The sequence below is a fragment of the Cuculus canorus genome, chromosome 28, assembly GCF_017976375.1.
Source record: "Cuculus canorus isolate bCucCan1 chromosome 28, bCucCan1.pri, whole genome shotgun sequence".
Classification (NCBI taxonomy): domain Eukaryota; kingdom Metazoa; phylum Chordata; class Aves; order Cuculiformes; family Cuculidae; genus Cuculus; species Cuculus canorus.
Window position 1 is genome coordinate 3,536,358 of NC_071428.1, and position 21,229 is coordinate 3,557,586.

General features: G+C 60.9%; 1 protein-coding gene across 4 annotated transcripts; it reads right to left on the reverse strand.

The window, feature by feature from the left end:
• Nucleotides 1-301: 301 nt before the first annotated feature.
• BCAN (brevican) lies at nucleotides 302-18,350 on the reverse strand. 4 transcript variants are annotated; one of them, XM_054051198.1, is made up of 15 exons: nucleotides 18,074-18,345; nucleotides 11,407-11,499; nucleotides 10,903-11,295; nucleotides 10,313-10,487; nucleotides 10,099-10,226; nucleotides 8,851-9,144; nucleotides 7,198-7,455; nucleotides 6,034-6,183; nucleotides 5,410-5,862; nucleotides 3,307-3,414; nucleotides 2,959-3,117; nucleotides 1,801-1,883; nucleotides 1,350-1,494; nucleotides 935-1,117; nucleotides 314-847 (listed from the first exon to the last, which is right to left on the reverse strand). In XM_054051198.1, exons 2-15 carry the CDS (start codon nucleotides 11,489-11,491, stop codon nucleotides 822-824), a joined length of 2,640 nt encoding a protein of 879 aa, XP_053907173.1. In that variant the 5' UTR covers nucleotides 11,492-11,499; nucleotides 18,074-18,345; the 3' UTR covers nucleotides 314-821. The 4 variants fall into 4 exon arrangements, with proteins under 4 accessions (XP_053907171.1, XP_053907174.1, XP_053907173.1 ...); XM_054051196.1 differs by having other exon boundaries at nucleotides 302-847; nucleotides 5,410-6,183; nucleotides 18,074-18,350; XM_054051199.1 differs by lacking the exon at nucleotides 7,198-7,455 and having other exon boundaries at nucleotides 310-847; nucleotides 18,074-18,346.
• Between the last annotated feature and the right edge of the window lie 2,879 nt (nucleotides 18,351-21,229).

Below are 21,229 nucleotides of genomic sequence, written 5' to 3' on the forward strand. Positions count from 1 at the left end.
AAAAAGCACCAGAGCTGGCACAGAGCAGGGGGAAAACCAGAGCGGGGAGATGCCAGCATCCCTCAGCACCCATGATGTATCCCCCCAAAAATCCCATTTGCCGAGAGCATCATCCCACCCCGAGCTCTGAGCGTTCCTGATGCCACCAGGATGCAGGACATGGGCTGTGTCCCCCGTTTCTGTGCTTTCCGGGGACATCGCTGTGTCCAGGCTGTGCCAGGGGCTCTCTGGCTGCTGGTGGGGGCTGCTACGCACCCAGTTTTGGGCTTGGGCAACCCTACTGTTCCCAAATGACCAGGTCACCGCTCTGCACCATCCTTCGATTGGATTTAATACCCACAGGAGCACAGAGTCGGGGTTTGGGCGACGCGTACCCACTCCAAACGTGCAGCAGCAGCTTCTGCCCTTCCTGGGGAGTGCAAACCCCCTCCCTGCACCCCAGGATGGGGGCTGAGCTGCAGCACACCTTGGCTGTCCCCACGTCACCCCACACCAAGGTGTCACGGCATGAGGACAGTTGCGCTAGAGGTGGAAGAAAGCTGGATGTGACCTTGGTCAATGCCATCACCCACCCATGATTGCCCCCAGATTTTGATTCGGTTGCGACTCCAGGAATAAAACCCCCTCCTTGCGCTACAGTTTGGGTCGTAGTCGGTTCCTGTTCAGGGAAAAGGAGTTATTTAGTTTTTAGGGTTTCTTTGTACAGATATAAAACAAACAAGGAGGCAGACGCCCAACAGAGAGGTTTCGTCCCGGTGCCATCTCCATCCACGCCAGCTCCGGGGTCCAAGGAGGTGGTGGCTTCTGTCTTGGGGACTAACTCAGTCCTCGGGGGGCTGAGCCAGGCCTGGAGGGGGACACAAGAAACCCCGGGTGAAGGGAAAGCCCCAAAGGCAGATGCTGGGGGGACTGGGGGGGGCAGCACTGTGCTCACCGGGGCGGCAGAGCAGCTGGGGGGGCTCCCACGTCCCATCCTCTTGGCACCGGATGATGGGCGAGCGGCGCTGGATGAAGCCGAGACGGCACTGGTACCGCGTGATGGAGCCGATCTCATAGCGCTGCTTTGGTTTGCCGAAGGCGCGGGCGTTGCTCACGTTTGGGGGGGGCCCACAATGCACTGTAAGGGGGGGGGAAGAAGAGGTCATTACAGCCAGAGCCCCCAAACTGGAGCAACAACCCCCCCGATAAACCCCAAACAAGCTGAGGGTTCCATGCACGGGAGCTGTTTCCCCACTGTGGGGATGGTGAGGAACCCCAATTTGGGGTGGCAGAGGGGGTGCGCCTCCAGCCCCCCCCCCCCCCCCCCCAGCCCAGTACAAGGATGCAGGAGAGGGGGGGTCACAGCTTACCCAGCCCCATTTTGCAAGTATAGGAGAGGTGGTAGTTGCAGGGCACATCGCTCCATTGCCCCCCGTCGTGCCACACGATGACCACGCAGTTCTCCCCAGAGAGAAAATAGCTGTCGGGCTGCCCGGGGTGCCAGTTCTCGTAGAGCTGGGGGGGAACAGGGCACCCCAACACACCCTTTAATGGGGGAAGGGGGGGTGGGAGAACCCCAATGTGCACCCACCTACAGCCTCCTGGCCGTGACACCCCCAGTTGGGAAGGAGATCCCATCTCCATGCTCTTGGGACCCCAAATCCTGGGGGCTGTCTTACCCGTGGCACCCCCTGAGGATGCTTCAAAGCCTTGTCCCAAGGTCAGACCCATGCCCGAGCGATGGAGAAGGATGATGGGTGCCTGGGGAGGGGGGGATTCTTGTCCTGGGGGGGGTACAGGAGGGCTGGGACCCCAACTTACCAAAGGACTCCCATCGGACCACTGGAAATCCCCTTCGATGGTCCGGTCGTTCAAGCCGATCCACTGGTACTCCCTGTACTGGTCTGGGGGTGCAAAGGGCTACTGGGGGGGAAGGGGCACAGCCAGATCTCCCAGCACCCCCTGTCAGGAGGGGCCCCGAAGGAGCTGGAGGCTGAATTTGGGGAGGTTTGGGGTCTGGGGGTGAGGGCAGAGAGGTGAGGAATCTCCCCAGTCCTGCAGAGGAGGGGGTGCTGAGAGGCCTGGGGACAAGGGGAGCCCCGAAGGGGACGGGGCTGACCAGGAGAGGGCGGCAGAGCCCCGTGTCCCCGCCGTCCTGCCAGTCCCTGCCCATCCCTGCCCATCCCTGTCCTTTCCAGCCCATCCCTTCTCATCCCTACCTGTCCATGTCCATCCCCGCCCACCTCCTTCCATCCCTGTCCATCCCTGCCCGTCTCTGCCCATCCCTACCTGTCTTTGTCCATCCCTGTCCCTCCCTACCTTGTCCATCCTTGTCCATTTCTACCTATCCCTGTCCATCCCTGCCCATCCCTGCCCAACTCTGCTCATCCCTACCTGTCCACGTCCATTCCTGCCCATCCATGTCCGTCCTTGTCTATTCCTACCTGTCCCTGTCCACCCTTTTCCATCTCTGCCCGTCCCTACCTGTCCATGTCCATCCCTGTCCATCCCTGCCCATACTTGTCCATTCCTATCTTTCCATCTCTTTCCATCTCAGCCCATCCTTGTCCATCTCTATTCATCCCTTTCCATCCCTGTCCATGCCTTTCCTTCTCTGCACATCTCTGCCCATCCCTGCCCAACCCTTTCCATCCCTGCTCGTCTCTGCCCATCCCTACTCATCCGTGTCCATCTCTGCCCATCTTTGTCCATCTCTGCCCATCTCTGCCCATCCCATCACTCTTCCCCTACCTCTCGCTACCCAAGAGGCAGATGAGCATCTACCTCCACTCCGGCAAACCCACCATACCAGCGATTTCCTTCACTCTTCCCTTTCTTCATCCTCCCCAGACTGCGTCTGCCCCTTCCTTGGCTGCTTTTTTGGCTTATGGTTAAAACCCCGAAGCCCAGCGCTGGGGGATGCCGAGGGCAGAGGTCCGGGGCAGGGGATGCAGCAGGGTTTGGGATGTCTCCACGTACCGTTGATGAAGTCCTGCTCTTCAGGGGTCAGGATGGTGGCCAGGTGCCCCCCATAATACCTGCACTGGCTCTCTGCATCCTCCCAGCTCCTCCGGGTGGAGAAATACTTGTAGCAGGCTCCTTGGAAGTTCTCCCAGCCGGGGCTGCACTTCTCCAGCGCTGAGCCATGGTAGTGAAGACCAAGGAGGGAGAGAGGAGAGGGTCAGGGTGATGGAACCCAACTCACCAGCAAGCAGAATCCCCCAAAAACCTGATTTCCCCACATTTATGTCTCCTGGACCACTGTTTTGGCAGTGGTGGGAGCTCAGTGGGGGCCATCGTGGCTGTGGTGGGACATGAAGGACTCACGTCTTTCACAGCTGCTGCCTCCGTAGCCGGGCAGGCACAGGCAGGCGAGGTGGGAGCCGTTCTCCATGCAGGTCCCTCCGTTCAGGCAGGGGTTGGGGATGCAGCCACCTGCAAGGCACATGGAGCCATTCTCACCGTGGGAGCTCCAGGATGGGCTGAGATGGGCACCTCATTAGTGCCCAGCATCGTTAATTCCTCATCTCTGCAGTGACCACCCTACAGCCGGCCACAGTGGCCACCAAGTCTGAGGCAGGAGAAGGACTCAAGTGCACAGTGACATGCCTAAAGCCATCCCGTCGGCCCACGGTGGTCATGGGATGCAACCAGCTCTGCCATCAGGGCCAAGAGTTGGCTGGCCTTGGGGCTTTGGCCTCCTCCCAGGGCACGAGGACGTGAGCTGGATGCTCTCACCCTGGGCATCGGTGGCCTGGCTGCCGTGCCAGCCCCTGGTCTTCTCCTGCCACCCTGCTTTCGCCTGGAGTGACGCAGCAAATGTGTTTTGGGAGGGGAACATACAAAGGAAGAAGCCTTCAGCACATCCCAGACTCACGTCCTCAGCTTAGCAACAAGGTGAACCTTGCATCTGTCCCTCTGTTGTCACCTTCAGCCTGGCCAGGGCTGATAACTCATCCGATGCTGTCCCTGACCGACACGTCCCCACCAGCCCGTTACGGTCATTACGGTGCCTGGAGCACATCGTGTGCTCCCAGTCCCGGCTAAGGGTGTGATTAAGGGCTGCCACCAGCACCGGCGGGAGCTGAGATGGAAAGTCCTTGACGCCCTCCTGCCTAATCAACCCATTTAACGGTCCTTGTCTTGGTGGAGCTGCGCCAAGGATGACACTGCCACCCTCACCCATCCCCAGACACCGTCCCCTCCCCTCAAGGTGCCGACGGCTCGCTCGGGACACCCAGCTCATGCCCAGCAGACCGAGGCGTGGAGCGGGACGAGCTATTTAGGGCCCTGACACCACACAGTTGGCTCTTTCTGTCCATCAGTCCTCGCCAGAGCAAAGGCAGATGTCCCACAAGGTCTGGAGCATCACCCATGCCACATGGGGGAGAGGGACCCCACATTGTCCCCTGGGCTACAGCCACCCTTGCCGGGAGCCAGGAGAGTGGACGGGACAGGGTTTGGCTGCTGTGAGGAGCATCAGAGCTGGGAGCATCCCAGCACGGGGACCGGAGGGTGACACCTGCCCGGGGCAGCTCGTGCGCCCACCGCTCAACCATCCCAGCCCCTTATGTGGGGGCAGTGGCTGTGCTCCCCGGGGGGACTGGAATGACTTTGGGGTGCTTGGCCATCGAGTGCTGCACGAAATGGGGTGATCTTGAGGATCTCTGCCCCCCATCACCTCCCCCAGATGGCTCAGGGGTAGGAAGTCCCCCCTGCTCACGCCATGCAGCATCCAGTCCTTGTCCCACCACCCAGAGAAGCCCTGGGGGGGACAGAACCCCAAAACACACCTCACCTGGGGTCCCATCCACCCCACTCCCCAGGGGCTCGCGGGAACAGGGGATTAGTTCGTCAGTGGGAAGAGGGAACGGGCGGTGAGCGAGGCAGCGGGCGCAAGGACGAAGGGAAGAGGTAGGCGAGATGCTTGTTCTAGAAAGCATTTAATTCCCTTTATTAGTACCACCGTTAGTCAGAGCCGGGGTTGGGGCCGCCTGCTGATTAACTTTGTTTTTTCATGGAAACAGTCATTAAAACACTTCACAGAAGTAGAAGAGATTAAAGTGCATGCAGAGCTCAGACCAATTTGTTTGACAAATATGTGCTTCTCCGGACCTGGAACCTTCCCTTACCCATACGAGGAGGAGAAAGAGAGAGAGAGGAGAGACAGACGGACAGAGGGAAGCACAGCCTGACGGAAAACTCTTGGCTTGTCCTAGGGCCAGAGAGCAGCCAGAAGGGCTGCCCCGAGGGCGAGGGCGCTGCCCCCGGCACCCCCGGGCGAGCCGGCCCCGACGCTGGCGCGCTCGGTGGGGAGGGCGGGCAGGGGGGCAGCCGTGCTGGGGGTCCAGTCCCCCAGTTGGGTCCCCATCGGGGCCACCCCAGAGGTGCCGGGATGGGGAGAGGTGAGGTCATCCCTGAGGGTCCCACCTGGTTCTCCGGGAATGGTTGCGAGGAACCCCTCCACGGTTGCAACAGAGGGAGCGGGTTGTTCATCCTCCTTCTCTTCCTCCTCCTCCTCTTCCTTCTCTTCCTCCTCTTCCGAAGAAGCAGCCGGAATCGTGTGTTCAGTGCCCGCGGGTTGTGGCACAGCCTCCTCGCCTCCTGCACCCACCGCGCTGCTGCTGGCGAGCTCTGTGTGCCATGGGGTCACCGCCGGGACGCTGCTCCCATCCCCCGGGGCCACGGGCGAGGGGACCCACAGGGACCCCGACTGCTCCTCTGCCTCCTCCTGCGGCTGCGATGGCGCGGGGGGCAACGGGGACACCCCGGGGCTTTCCCCTACATCTCCCGAGAGCTCAGCATCTTCAGCGGTGGCCACAGGGCTGCTCGCCCCGTCAGACTCGTGGCCGCGCCGGGGGGTCCCACCGGGCTCTCGGCTATCTGTCGAGGTGGCAGAAGTGGCACTGGTTGGCGTCGTCACCTTCTGCCCGGGTGGCCCAGGGCTGGCAGTGCGTGACGGCCGCCCCACGGCGTCCAACGGGCGGTCGGGGCGGCACGTGGGGATGGTGGGGCTGGGTGGCTGAGGAATGCCCTCGGGAGGTGGTGTGTCACCTTCTGCTGAGGATGGGGCACCCGGGGATCCCTCCCGTTGGGCCGTGGAGAGCGTCTGCGTGCCGGCGGCTCCATCCGGCTCCACGGGGTCTCGCCCTCCGCCCGGGCTCTCCACCGACGTGCTGCCCAGCGCCGCTCCCTGTTCCTCCTCTGCAAAGGGCAAGGCAGAAAGGCAGTGAGATGCCAGCACCGAGGAGCCAACCAGACCACGGGGCCATGGGCACCAGCACCACCAGCAGCGCTGTAGACCCTGCCCGTGGCGGGCAGAGCTGGGAGGGTGACGCCGGCACAAGGATGCAACAGGGAGATAGAAATGGCTCGTGTGACATCGTCCTCTCTGAACCGGCACCGCGAATCGAGCTCAGTCTCAGCCACTCGTGAAGCCCAGGTTTGGCACAAGGGTCACGCTCAGCCCCTCACCGCCGCGTCTGGGCTCCTCTCCCTCTGGTCACCAGCACCATTCTCCAGCATTAAACCACAGTCTAGCACCATCCCTACATGTCGGGCCCCATCCGAGGGAGGGACAGAGAGATGTCCCCACACCAGTGACTTGTCCACAGCCCTTCTCCGAGACACCGGTGTCCCGGTCATGGGTCTTCCCTCCATGAACGAGGTGGGGATGACCTCTCCTTGCGACCCCAACAACGCTGTCCCTGTGGCTGCTCTCCACACGCTGCCCAACTGTCCCTCACCCCATCCTCCTTTTAGGTGGGAAGATTTAGACATTAAGAAGAAATTCTTCACGGTGAGGGTGGGGAGGCCCTGGCCCAGGGTGCTCAGAGCAGTGGTGGCTGCCCCATCCCTGGAGGGTTTCAAGGCCAGGTTGGATGGGGCTTGGAGCCCCTGATCCAGTGGGAGGTGTCCCTGTCCATGGGCTGGAACTGGATGATCTTTGAGGTCTCTTCCCACCCAAACCATCTTATGGTTCCATGATTCCAACTTGACATCCACAGAACCCCAAGATCCCATCCCTGGAAGTGTCCAAGGCCAGGTTGGATGGGGCTTGGGAGGTGTCCCTGCCCATGGCAGGGGATGGAACTGGATGGGCTTGGAGGTCCTTCCAACCCAACCCATTCCATGATTCCTCGGCAGCACAGCTAAGCTGGACGCCTGCCTCGGGGACATCTGGGGCTGTGGGGACAGGGGTGGCAGCGGTTGGGTGACCTGAGGACACGGAGGTATCTAGCGGGGGGTGCCGGGCCCCTGGCCCTGGTCCGTCTTCGGGGGACGGGCTCGGCTTTTCCAAGTCAGCGTCCTCAAAGAAAGGGACGGCGTATATAGCCCCTCGCGACTCAATCTCCACTTGCGCTTTGGGCAGCTGCAGCTCCTCCAGCTTTTCTGCCACTGTAACAATCTCCTGGAGGCCCTCGGGCTCTCGGGCTTGGTATTTTCCTGCAGCCTCAGGGAAAGAGTTTGTCCCTTCTGTGGGCAGAAAGAAAGTGGGATATTACTGCCCGGTCCTGGCCCCATGGCAAGCAGAGATGCCCTCGCCCCGGTGTGGGGCTGGAGCCCTGGGGACAGCCTGGCACCCCAGCGGGGACCCAGCTCTCCTCGACCTCCCCTTTCCCCTCTGAACAGGGTCAGCACAGGGCAGGATCAGGCCCTCCCCAAGCACTGCTGGAACCAGCAGGTCCTGAGCCCTGTTTTTCCCCCCGAGGTGATGCCAATTTCCACCACCTGCCCTGGTGCCATGCTCCAGCCTGGTTCCTCCCGCTGCCGCCCGGACAAGGCTCGTGGCTTTGGCAGGAGTTCACGCAGCGCTGAATTTTGTATCTGCAGCGTTTTCAGGTCATCTTTTGCCCTTCTCCTCTCTTCTACTCCTCCCCCTCAAGCCAACCCTAAGCCTCGACGCAGCCCCATTCCCGCCGCAGGGAGCGCAGGGGTGACTGGGGAGTTAGTGGGTTACGGGAGTCACGGATTCATGGGACGGGTCCATCCTGCCTAACCCGTGGGTTTCCCTGCCAAAAGATGGGGAAACTGAGACACAGAGACGCACGGCACTCAGTTGATCAGAGGAAGAGCAACCCCATCCATGAGGCCTCACGGCCCCAAGGGCACGCGTAGAGATGTGGGACCAAGAAGGAGGCGTGGAGGGGTGGCTCATCCTCTCTCCATGTCTATCCCTACCAGTCTTCATCCTCGCTCATCACCTCCCTGGCAGCACGGGCAGCTCAACACCTCTGCCCGTGGACCTCATTTCCTATTGACCACCACGAATTCACGCCCAAACCCAATCTTGCGGTTCCCAGCAGGGAACGGGGACCCAGCAACGTCCCTCCTGGCCAACAGGAACCATCCTGGAGCAGCTGCCACGCAGCTCACGCCAACAAACAGCACCACATGGGACATCCCTGCTCTGTCACAACGTGGTGGCACGCAGTGGTGAGGACATGCAGGGCATCCTTACTCCACCACGACCTATCAGCATGCACTACTGAGACCAAGCAGAGCAGCCCTCCTCTATCGCGATGTATCGGGACCACGCAGATTATCCCTCCCTTGTCACGAGATGTTGGCATGCAGGATGGAGACAGTGCAAGGCATCCCTGTCCTACCACAGTAGGTTGATGTAAGCGATGGAGAGGGGACAAACCACCCTTGCTCTATCATGGAATCATGACATGGAGAGCACGCAGGGATCCTGATGTGATCCCAACCCGATAAAACATCCCGGCTCTGCAGCACCCAATGCTCGCATGGACTGGGACCGATTCCCAGCACCTACTGGGCTTCTTCACCCTTGCCCAGAGGCTTCTCAAAAGCTCCCGCTGGGCTCCACCAGGAGCATCGGTGGGCCAAGGGGTTGCCCCTCTTTACCTCGAAAGCAATACGCATCGTATCTGCTCTGGGCATCGGGGAATCCCGTCTGGTTGCGGAAGAGGAAGATGGTTTTGACGCCCGGCAGAGCTCCGCCGCAGCGTTCCCGAGGGGTGACGATGGGGTAGCGGACGCTGCCGTCGGCCAGCCAGCCGGGGCTGCACGCATCCAGCCCCACGCTCCAAGCCGCGTAGAGCTGCCCTGTGCTCGCCAACTCTGCACCCAGCGCCTGGCACCGCGCAGCCGCCTCCTCCAGCGTGAATTTGTCTGGGGCTGTCTCCAAAAATATCTCCCCTGCGAAGAGAGGAATGAGACGGGAGTCAGAGCTTGGGCGACACGGGCTCCGGGAGCCCCTCGCCTCCTCCGCTCTCTGCATGACCCCAGGAGCTGGCTTGGGGATGGGGATCTCCAGCGTGGTCCTCGCAAGGAGGAGCACGGAGGAGCCGGAGAGCCCTGCCTGCATCCCTGCCTGTCTCCAGTCTCCACAACTGTGACAACCGTGGTGTGGGCACGGCTGGAGCTCTCGTACCATGTGGGATACCTGTCTTTGCAAAAGATTCTTTAAAGCATCCATGAAAGGGACCGGAGAAGAGCAAATCCTTGCCCTGCGCAGTACAATCCACCTATAGAACATCTCTGAGGGGGTCTGGAAGCCCAACGGACGCTGTGGTAAGGCTTCATGCTCGCTGGAGACAGCTGCAGTGAGGCACACTGTGTGCCAATCCCCACCACGGCACCGATCTCCCCGTCTCTGCACCGCATCCCTGCCCGGCATCGCCCCACAGCAGCCACAGCCACCGATTAGCCCCATCGGGATCCAAAGGAAGAACCATCCATCCCCATGGACATCCAGCCAGGCAGGATATGCCCAAGCTGCAGGATTAGCAACACCCCAGCGCATGCGAATTGCAGCATGAGCTCATCTGAACCCCAAACCACCACGCAGCGCCGAACCCCAAGGTGCTGACACCCCAAGGCAGATCATCCTGAGCATCCGCAAGGGTGGGCATCAGCTGCTCTGAGGGACAGAGAGCTGCACCCCTCAAAACCAAACCAGAAACGCTTTGAGGAGCAGCGCAGTGAGATCCCACACTTGCACGCGCCCAAGTGCCCAAAGCTTTGCAGAGCTCGGAGCTTTCAGAGCCAGCGCCCACGGTTCGGGGTGGGTTCACCATGGGTTACGGGGATGAGTTAGCGCGGCCGCAAAAGCAGGGGAGGGCAGGATGGGGCCGGTGGCACCGCAGGCACCTGGGAGGTCCTCGGCGTAGCAGTACACGTCGTACATGTCCTCTGGATCCACCACCCCGTAGTTCCTCACCCCGGGGAAGCCGTTCATGTCTCCGTAACAGGCCTCTCGGGGTGTGTGGATGGGGTACCTGGGGCAGGAAAGCACCGCTAGTGACTCGCAGAGGGGTGATGGGGGAGGCGGTGGGCGCGATACGCGGGCAGAGGCGATGCCCACCTGACGGTCTGGTCGGCGATCCAGCCGGCATCACACTGCTCGTAGCCGCCGAGGTAGGCAGCGTAGAGTTGCTCGGGAGTGGCGATGCGAGCACCGATCCTGGCACAAGCTTCCTGCGCCTCGGCGAAGGTGTAGGCGTAGCGCGTGGAGCCCTCCCGGTAGTGAAACACCACCCCTGCGTGATGGGGGGGAACGTGACGTGGGGCTTCATGGCAGCTCCCCACCTCCATTGGTGCCTCTGCACCCAAGTGCCCCTTTGAATAGACCCCCCTCCCCTCTGGGTGCCCCTTGAGCAACCCCCCCCCCCACCTTCATGGGTGCCCCTTTGCAGTAGCCTCTCACCCACATGGGTTTATCCGCATCCAAGTGCTCCTTTGCAGCAGACCCCCACTCACCAGGGTCCCCCTTTGAGGAGCTCCCCACCCACATGGGCTCATCTGCACCCGGGTGCCGCTTTGAGCGGTCCCCCCCGACCCTCCGGGTACCCCACGTCTGGGTTCAGGAGGGGTTTACTGAGCCAAAAAAAGCATCTGGAGAGGGTGAATCTGCCCCCACCAGCCCGAATCCCACCGCTCCCCGCCTCGAGGTACCTTTGACTTTGACGTAGAGGATGTCGTGGCCGTCCTCGATGCCGTGCTGCACGTCGCAGCGATAGATCCCCGAGTCATTGGGCCGCAGCTCGGTGAGCAGCAGGGAGGCGTTGGTGTAGCGCTGGTGGAAGATGGGCAAGGAGGCACGGAAGCGATACTCTTCGCTCACCTTCACCCTATCCCCCCGGGCTACCAAGATCTCCACCTCCCTGCCCTCAGAGATGAACGTCCACTTGACCCGGGGGGTTCCCAGGACCGCCCGGCGTCCGGCTGGACCCGCGGTGGGCTGGGCACCGAGGTAGTTGATGAGGCAGGGGATGGTGATGTCGCCTGCCAGCACGGCATCGAGAGCCGGGTGACGTGGGATGGAGACCTGCAGAGCCTTGAGGTCCTCTGGGTGGGAGAAGAGAGGAGCCGTGAGCAAGGACGGGCATGGGTGCTCCCCCCGAGATCCCCACCGCGGGGCAGGGAGCGGCGTGGGTGCGGCCGATGACGCTGCGTTACCTGTGCCATCTGCGAGGCCAAACACCTCCGGGACCACCGTGGGGACAAACAACCAGAGGAGCAGCAGCGGGAGGGCTGAGGCCATCCTCTGCCCTGCAAGGGGGGAGGAGAAACCACCAGCTGGGCTCAAAATCCCAAAATGTCATAGAATCATGGAATGAATTGGGTTGGAAGGGATCTCCAAGCCCATCCAGTCCCACCCCCTTCCATGGGCAGGGACACCTCCCACTGGATCAGGGGCTCCAAGCCCCATCCAACCTGGCCTTGAACCCCTCCAGGGATGGGGCAGCCACCACTGCTCTGGGCAACCTGGGCCAGGGCCTCCCCACCCTCACAGGAGAACATTTCTCCCCAAGATCTCATCTCAATCTCCCCTCTTGCAGCTCAAAACTGTTCCTGATCATCCCGTCCCTGCTCTCCCTGATCCAGAGCCCCTCTCCGGCTTTCCTGGAGCCCCTTTCAGCACTGGAAGCTGCTCTAAGGTCTCCTTGGAGCCTTCTCTTCTCCAGGCTGAACAACCCCAACTCATTCATCCCATCCCCTGCCAGATGGGGAGAGGTTGGGGTGGGACCCCAGCCCACATCTGAGGGGCTGAGGGGATGCATGTGGCATCGGGGCACAGAGGGAGAGACCAGTGTGGCTGTGGGGTAACCTGGACCCTTGGATGATCATAGAATCACCAGGTTGGAAAAGACCTCTTGGATCATCGAGGCCAACCATTCCCATCTGACACTAAACCATGTCCACAAGCACCTCGTCCACCCGTCTTTTAAATCCCTCCAGGGGTGGATGGAAAGGACAGGGAAGAGAAGGAAATGCGTTGTGGTTAACAAGAGAAAAGAGAGAGCACGAGCGACTGGGACCACTGGTTGGGCGCCACCGTGTCCCATCCAACCCCATCCGCGTTCCCACGGGGACAGCAAAGCTACACCAGCACGGAAAGTCTGAGCCCAAACCTCGGTGGGCAAAGAGGCGATTCCAAAGGTGGGGCTGTGTGTTCACAGGCGCCGCACTGGGAAACCTCAGAGGGAGTTTTTAACAACCGGCGTTGGGCAGGAACGAGGGGAGCGAGCCCTGGCTGGGAGGCGAGGGCGCAAGCAGGGCGCGCACGTGTGCGCTGGTGCGTGCGTGTTGCGGCGCGTGCATGCACACGCGTGTGCGTGCGCTCGTGCACGTGTGCGCAGAGCCCGTTGTGTGAAGGGAGTTGAGGTCAGCGAGCTGCTGAGGGCACACAAAGAGCAAGGGCGGAGGGGGAGGGAAGGAGCAGGAGCATCTCTTTGCCATTCAGCTCACGCCAGAGGTTCCCCGCGCGCAGGCTGGGAAAAGAGGGCTTGACCAAAGCAGTCATTATGTCCTGGGCCTCTCTCAAGGCTGCCTGGCACAAAGGGTTCTCCCCGGCGGGCTGAAAAGAGAGCCCAGTGGCTAGTACGGCCATCGCCGGTCCCCAGCCCTCACTGGGGGGTCACTGGGGATGCCGGGCATGTCACGAGCGGTGCCGGCTGCCCACAGCCTCTTCCAGCCATCCGGAGGATCAGAGTATCATAAATGGGTTGGGTTGGAAGGGACCTCAAAGCCCATCCAGTCCCACCCCTGCCATGGATCCCACACCTCCCACCGGCTCAGGGGCTCCAAGCCCCATCCAACCTGGCCTGGAACCCCTCCAGGGATGGGGCAGCCACCACTGCTCTGGGCAGCCTGGGCCAGGGCCTCCCCACCCTCATGGTGAAGAATTTCTTCCTAACGTCTAATCCAAATCCTCCTCCTCCAATTGAAAGCCATTAAGGGCGCTGGGGATGCAGGGAGATGCCCCTGCGTGGTGCAGAACAGAGCCGCAGCGCCCTCACCCTCCTCTGCAGATGCTCCTCAAGGGGATGGGGGACTCTTCAGCCCCGTTCCACTGGGTTACACCACCCCATTCCCCGAGACAGGAGCACAGCGACCCTGAGACTCCAAACAGCTTTGTAATTGATGAGCTCTTTGCGCTGCATTGATTTCAGCAGCCACAAGAAGCAGATTTGGCACCTCCGTGGCGCAATCTGGGCCAGGTCATCGTCTGCCAGGGCCAAGCCTGAGGAGAGCCTGTCCTCATCGCCTGCAGCGCTCCCTGACTTTATCCGTGGGACCAATGCACCAGGGAGAGAGTGTGAATACAGCCCCCAGCACCAAACTCCACGGACACGGAACCCCTGACCACCACGCACGATGGATGCACAGCACCATCCAGCATGTGCCATGGATATACAGCTCCTGACACGGTGTGCCGTGGACACAGAGCCCCTGGCACCACACATCGTGGATATACAGCTCCATGCACCCCACGCCACGGATGTACAACCGCTGGCACCACACGCAATAGACATATCACACCACGCACCATGGTCACACAGCCTGTAGCACCAAGCAGAATGGCTGTACAGCCCCTGGTACCCTGCACCATGGATATAAAGCTCCAGGCACCACCCACGTACGACCCCTTGCACCGAAGACCATGGTTGTACAGCCCCTGGCACCACGGACCATGGACATATATCCTCTAATACCACACACCGTGGACCTACAGCCCATAGCACCACGCACCGTGGTTGTACAGCCCCTGGTACCACGCGTTGTGGAACGACAGCCCCTGATACCAAGCAGCATGGTCTCCCAGCCTGTAGCACCACACACCATGGACCTACAGCCCATAGCACCATGCACCACGGTTGTACGGCCCCTGGCACCAAGCATCGTGGTCTCCCAGCCTGTAGCACCAAACACCATGGATGGACAGCCCCTGGCACCATGCACCGTGGATCTGCAGCCCCTAGAACCAGGCATCATGGTCTCCCAGCCTGTAGCACCACACACCATGGATGGACAGCCCCTGGCACTACACACCATGGACCTACAGCCCCTAGAACCACGCACCGTAGTCGTACAGCCCATAGAACCAAGCATCGTGGTCTCCCAGCCTGTAGCACCAAGCACCATCGACATACAGCATCTAGCACAATGCACCATCGACATACGGCCTGTAGCACCAAGAACTGTGGTTGTACAGCCCCCTGGTACCATGCACCATGGACCTACAGCTCCTGGCACCAAGCGTCGTGCTGTCCCAGCCTGTAGCACCACACACCATGGATGGACAGCCCCAGGCACCACGCACCATGGACATTCAGCCCATAGCATCATGGTTGTACGGCCCCTGGCACCAAGCATCGTGGTCTCCCAGCCCGTAGCATCAAACACCATGGATGGACAGCCGCTGGCATCACGCGCTACGGCCCTACAGCCTGTAGCACCAAGCGCCATGGATATATAGCTCCAGGCACCATGGACATACAACCCCTTGCACCACGAACATTGACCATCATGTGCAGACCACAAACCATCCCCTGCCCAGTACGGGCGGCCAAAGTCTGATGGCCCAGAACCTTACTGGTGGTGCCAGAGCCAAGCTGGGGGACATCCTTTGCTCCATCCGGATCATTTAAATTCAGCCCCACGGCTCTGGAGCAAGAGACAAAACCTTCCCGCTCGGCGGCCGTGGCCGGGGTCCAGCGCGGGGGCTTGGCTGGGTCCCCCCGGGCAGCCAAGCGAGGAAGGCTTTTGTCACAGGCGCCTTTTCTTCCCGTTCCCAAGGCGCCGCGGTGGCGTGAGCAGCGGCCACGAAGCACCGGGGGAGCAACTTCAAGGGATCAAACTCTGCAGGAGTGGGGCAAGCTGCGGTGAGCAAGCATCTGCTCCCTTCCCACACCCATTCTTAACCGGGATGAGGGTGCTGGCACTGGGAATGGGATGCTGAAAGGGTTAAACCAAGTTTCATCCTGCCTGCGGGCAATGCCCGAGGTCCTGGAGACCCGTTATGGCAAGAGATTCCCATATGTCATGTTTGGGGTTGGATTTTGAGTTGGGTTCTTTTATCCTATTTGCCACAAACAGAAAATGTTTTAGTCCACGCATCAGGAAAGGAAAACTGGGAGCAGGACTAGGGAAAAGTCACCAGAAGGGTTGGAGGGAGGAGGGGATGGCTGCAACTTGCGGGGCTCGAGGAGCTTCAAGACCTTGGAGCTCAGGAGCTGCCAGGGACGGATGGAGACGCAGCCACGCGCGCAAGCGGTGGGACCAGTTAACCTCCATTTCCGAGGGAAACCAGGTGGAAAATGGAGCTGAAGTCTATTTTGGGACAAGAGTAATCTTTCTCCCCTGAGCTCGGCTCCACTTTCAGAGGCGGCTCCTGGAACCCAGCGCGGTTTGGGGCTGCAGCACCTGGTCCAGGGTGGAAGGGAGGAGATGCTGCAAGGGGAGAGCTGAGGGTTGGATCCCTTCCTGTCTCTGGAGAGGGGGGGGTTCTCCTCCGTGGTCCCCTCATCCCCCTCCACGTGATGGTTGCTCATCCCTGCTCACAAGGTGCCCTGCCAGCCCGCAGCGAACCGGGGGGAGGGCAGGCAGCGGAGCAGTGGCTTTCCAGGGATGCTCAGCTGCAGAATGAGTCAGCAGCCACGGGCAGAGTCTGGCCCTGCTCCAGGCACAAGCAGGCAGCCCCATCCCCACTGGGAAAGAGCTTCGACACCCTACTGCCACCCCGGCCAGCCGCGCACTCCGACATCCCCATCCCTGCACGCACGTGGCTGCCTCCATCGCTTCCCCCTTCCTTCACTGGAAACTGGTCCTGCATCCAGGATCCATCCAGATGGATGCACATGGGGTACAGAGGGGGTGCCCGGAGAGGGGGAGTACTGGGGGGCACGCCAGCTCCCCTGGGAGTGGGCTGAGGTTGGGGGGACGCGCTCTGTGCGAGGGATGAAGCGGGAGGCGCTCGGCAGCCTCTTGGCAGCAGCCGCTGGCAGAGCTTAAAAGGCCGGAAGCAGGTGGGGAGAAGGGGGGGTCCCCTCTGGCTGCCAGGACCACTCAGCCCCCCCATCCTAGCAGGGAGAAAGGGGCTCCTTGTTGCATGGCTGGGATGTGAGGATGTGACCCCCCCAGCCCAGTGATGGGTTTGAGGGGCACCCAAGGAGGCCCCCTGAGGAGATACAGTCCCGCACGGAGGGGTGGGAGCAGATCCTGGAGGAACACATGCGCGCCTGGGTGAGCGTGTTGCACGCACACGTGAAGGTTTGCACACATGCATGAAAGTCTGCGCATCCATCCTCACCTTTCCCAGCTGTGGGGCTCTGGTAGGGAAACTGAGGCACGAGGTGAGGCAGGAAGAGGGTGGAGGGGGTCCCGGATTTCAGCAATGCTGCTCAGGTGGGACATCCTGAATCCGGCTCCGCAACCCCTCAGCACCCTCACCAGTGGCCTCGCAGCTCCTCCATCCCAGCACACCATCACCCGCTCTCCCAATCTCCCCAGTCTAAACCCATTCCCTGAAAAGTAGCCTTAGAGCATCCCAAAAGCAGCTTTAAAGCATCCCAAAAGCAGCCTTCGAGCATCCTGCTCACCCTCACGCTGCTGTGAGCGCACCCAGCACCCACAAAAAAACCCTCTGGATTGGGGCAGAGGGAGTTTTTCCCACCCTTCCAGCAGCCGAAAGGAAGAGCAACAGGTTCTGGGTTGGGTTGGGATGGGAGAAGTCAGCCTGGTGGGAGAGGAGGCAGGTTGAGCCAAAAGCGGTCCTGGAGAGGATGGTCAAGGGCAACACCTTCACCCCAGGAATGAAACGCGTCAGCTGTGGGATGAGAAGGGGATTGCAGCAAACTACCCCAGCCTGGGGCATCCCACAGGGCACCGGGGGTTCACGTCAGGGCTGCTCAGCCGGGAAAATCCGTGACAAAGCCACAAAGTGTTTCTATTTTACCCCCAGCCCCTCCTGTGCCCCCCACCGGGACAGTGGCCGAGCAGGGGGATGGAGCAGAGAGAGCCTAGGAAGGAGTGGGAGATGCCTGCAGCCCCCCTGAATCCTGACCCTCTACGATGGGGCAGCTTCATCCCTGAAAACCTCTCCAAGGAAAGCAGCAACTCAGCCGGGCAGGAGAGTGGGGAGCTGGACCTCTGTGTAAGCCCCTGCCCAGCTCCGTGCCTCAGTTTCCCTTTCCACTTCTACCCTGACTGCAGCCTCCTGGGGACCAGAACCCATCCAGACAGGACAGATGGTGAGAACCCCCAACGATGAGACCCTCAGCCCCTGCAGCAGCTCATCCACAATGAGGGTCCCATGCGAGCAGCTGCTGAAACAGCCCCCCCAAACCCCCTTATCCCAAACCCTTTCCAGCCCCACTTCCAGCTGGGATCCAGGCTGCGGTAACCGGGCAGCACTAAAGCCCTTTTTCCATCCAACTTAGCAACAACCCCATCTTTCAGCCCCCACTTTTCCTCTGCTGCTGCAGAGACAGCGCCGGTACGAGCTGATCCACTGCAAGAAAACCCTTACAGAGCAACGCTGTCCTCCCAGGGGGATCGGTGACAAGGACAAACTGCCCCAAAGTGGCACCGTGGGGACCACCAGCCTCGAGCATCCCTCCCTGCAGGGCAGGAGGATGCTCTGTGTCCCCTCTGCCCGCATCCCGTGGAAAGCGAGCAACGGGAAAGCTCTCAGCATCCCTACACCGGCTCAGCTCTCCTCTTACTTTCTGCCAGCGCGGAGGTGAAAGGAGAGATTGAAATTAATAGCGCAGTACGGCAGAGTCCCCCATCGCCCCGTGGGTGACCATCAGCCCAACGCAACGCCTTCCCCGCAGCCCACCTCGCTCGGGGTGCACCGTCGCTCTTCTTCTTCGCGGTGAAGGAAACGAGGAGAACGACAGCACCGGGAGGGTCTCCCCTTGCCCAGGACCCCGGTGTGGGGCTGAGCCGCGGCTTCTGTGGGGCAGAGCAGGCAGCGGGCGGCAGCAGGTTGGCAGGAGGGCTGGGAACGAGCTCCACCAGGCATCGAGAAAAGAGGAGGCTTCTGTGTGTGTGCCCGTGTCCTCGACTCTTTTTTTTCTCCCCTTCCTTCTCCTTTCCCTCCTCCTTTTATATTTATTCCTTCCCCTAATTAAGAAGGGGGGGGGAGAAGAAATTATTACCGTGTTGGCAGGCGCTTCGTCCCTCCTCTTTCCTCCCTCCTGGCAGCTGGCAAAGCCAGCACGAGATGCTGAGCGCCCGGAGAGGAGGATGCTCAGCACAGGCACCGTATTTAACCCAATGCAGTAGAACCAGAGGAGACGCTGGAGCTGAGTCCATGCAGAGGAGAAGATTCCTCCCAACACAGCGCAGAAACGTCCGTTGCGTGGTTATTTCTGATATTTGGCAGCTTCAGCTGGATGGTGAGGTGGCCACAATGAGGGTCTTGGTAGCCAGCAAAGGCTTTGTCATGCAAAACCCCCTTTGCAGCGAAGCCAGTGGACCTCCACGTGGGTGGAGGCACCATCCAGGAAGGACCCAGGGGGCTTCTCCGGCTTTAAAAGGGTGGGAGCAACCAAACCTGACCTCTTAGCACAGAGCTCACAGCTGAGCTTAGTTCTGCATGATCCGTGCCTCAGTTTCCCCACCTGCATCCACATCGCAGCAAGCCAGGTTAATTAAAGCATCGTTAGCTTTGAGGTTTCACAGATTGCTCCTGGAGGGATGCGTCAGGGACTCGGGTGGCATCAGTGGGGTTCAGGGTGAAGGTGAGAACCCTCTTTCGCAGAGCTGAGCCCCTCGAGAGATGAGCAGCACCCACCTGTCGGCGTCGGGGCTTTTTGGGACCAGATCTCACTCAAACTTTCTCAGGTGTTGGAGCATCCTCTGCCAGGGGAGAGCCGGCACAGAGCCTCCCAGAGAATTACTCGGGTGAGTTTGCAGAAAGCCGCAGCTCCTGAGCAGAATTAATCATTCGTTACCCTGGGAAATAATTACAGGCAGCAGAGATCGCTCTTGTTAGCGGGTGATGCCCGTGGTCCAGGCACGCCGCAACGCTCTGCCCTCGAGGCAGCCACACCATGGCACCGGGCTGGGATGGACACCAGGACGGACACCAGGACGGACACCAGGACGAGGATGAAACCCCATGGCTGCCCCACAGCCTCTGTCCCCGCTCGCAATCGGTCCCGTGAGGTCACATCCTGCCCGCGGCGCTTTTGTGGCTAAAGGCTCAGTGCTGGGGGAAGCACAAAGTGCCTGCTCAGCAGCGAGCATCCCCCATCCTAATTGAGAACAAATGTTCCCAGCCCGGCTGGGGTTTCCTTGCTGGCTCCGAGTGAATCTTTCCAGGGCAGTTCTTGGTCCCTCCTGGCCGGCAACATCAGTTGGGTCAATCAGTCCTTGGGACCTCCAGCTTCTGGAAGGGGCAGAGGAGGAAGGGAGCAGGAGGGCACAACCCTTACGAGACATCAGCGAATGCCCAGCCCTTCTTATTACCCCAGTTTTGAGGGCATGACAAGGGTTCTGGCCCCATGGGGACCTCATCCAACAACCACAGTCCCAGCTGTACCAGGCTGAAAGGGCCCTCATGCCCAGCTCTGCTTCCTCCTCATCCTCTTCCTCCTCCTCCCCCCCCCGCCTGCTTGAAGCCACGTAACAGTGTCTGCTGTGGCACGCACCGCCAGGAACACCCCCTTCCAGAGAGGCTCCTGACCCTCAGCATCCTCCAGGGATGAGGGTGTCCCACCTCAGGTGGATCCTGACCCCAAACATCCCCCAGGGATGAGGATGTCCCACCTCAGGAGGATCCTGACCCCAAACATCCCCCAGGGATGAGGGTGTCCCACCTCAGGTGGATCCTGAACCCAAACATCCCCCAGGGATGAGGGTGTCCCACCTCAGGTGGATCCTGACCCCAAACATCCCCCAGGGTTGAGGATGTCCCACCTCAGGTGGATCCTGACCCCAAACATCCCCCAGGGATGAGGATGTCCCACCTCAGGAGGATCCTGAACCCAAACATCCCCCAGGGATGAGGACGTCCCACCTCAGGTGGATCCTGACCCCAAACATCCCCCAGGGATGAGGGTGTCCCACCTCAGGAGGATCCTGACCCCAAACATCCCCCAGGGATGAGGGTGTCCCACCTCAGGTGGATCCTGACCCCAAACATCCCCCAGGGATGAGGGTGTCCCACCTCAGGAGGATCCTGACCCCAAACATCCCCAGGGATGAGGGTGTCCCACCTCAGGTGGATCCTGACCCCAAACATCCCCCAAGGACACAGTCATCCCTCTCCCAAGTGACTCCCAACCCCGCAGAAGGAAGGGACGCACAGATCCCCCCAACTCAGGGTGTCTCTACACCTCTAGGGACACCAAGTCCTCCCTGGGGTGAAGGTTTTGGGGTGTCCCACCAAGCCCCGATGCCGGCTGAGGGAGAGAGGCTGGGGTACCATGGTGAAAACCACATGAGGAGGAAGAGGGGAGCGAGGCCAGGGAGGAAGGAATCGCTCCTCCCTGGGCATTTCCTGACGTAGCCGTGGGCATCGAGGTCCTCCTCGCAGCAGCCATCGACATTGGGGACCCCCTATGGGCCCCCAAGAGCGAGAGGCAACCGGGAGGTGGTGGGAAAGCCAAGCAGCGAAGCAGGGGAGACATCTGGATCCAGAGCAGATGTGCCATGGAAACAAGGAGGAGGATGAAGGCGCATGGCAAGGCTCCATCGCCGCTGCCCGGAGCACCGCGGACTTGGAGATGAATTATGTGACCTCAGCGCTCCTCGTGCTGCTTCTCGGGATTTCAGTCCTGGCTGCGAGAGGCAAAGCCGGGGCTGAGGACTCAGACAGGATGTCTGGTTGGAGATGAGCTGGGAAACCCATGCCTTCGGAGACCTCCAAGCCAGGGCATCTCCTCACCGAGATGGGAAAACGCTCTCCCTGCCGCCTCAAAGGCTCCGGGACCAGTTATCCCAGCTCCCAGTTATCCCAGTTATCCCAGCTGCCAGGAGCTCAGGG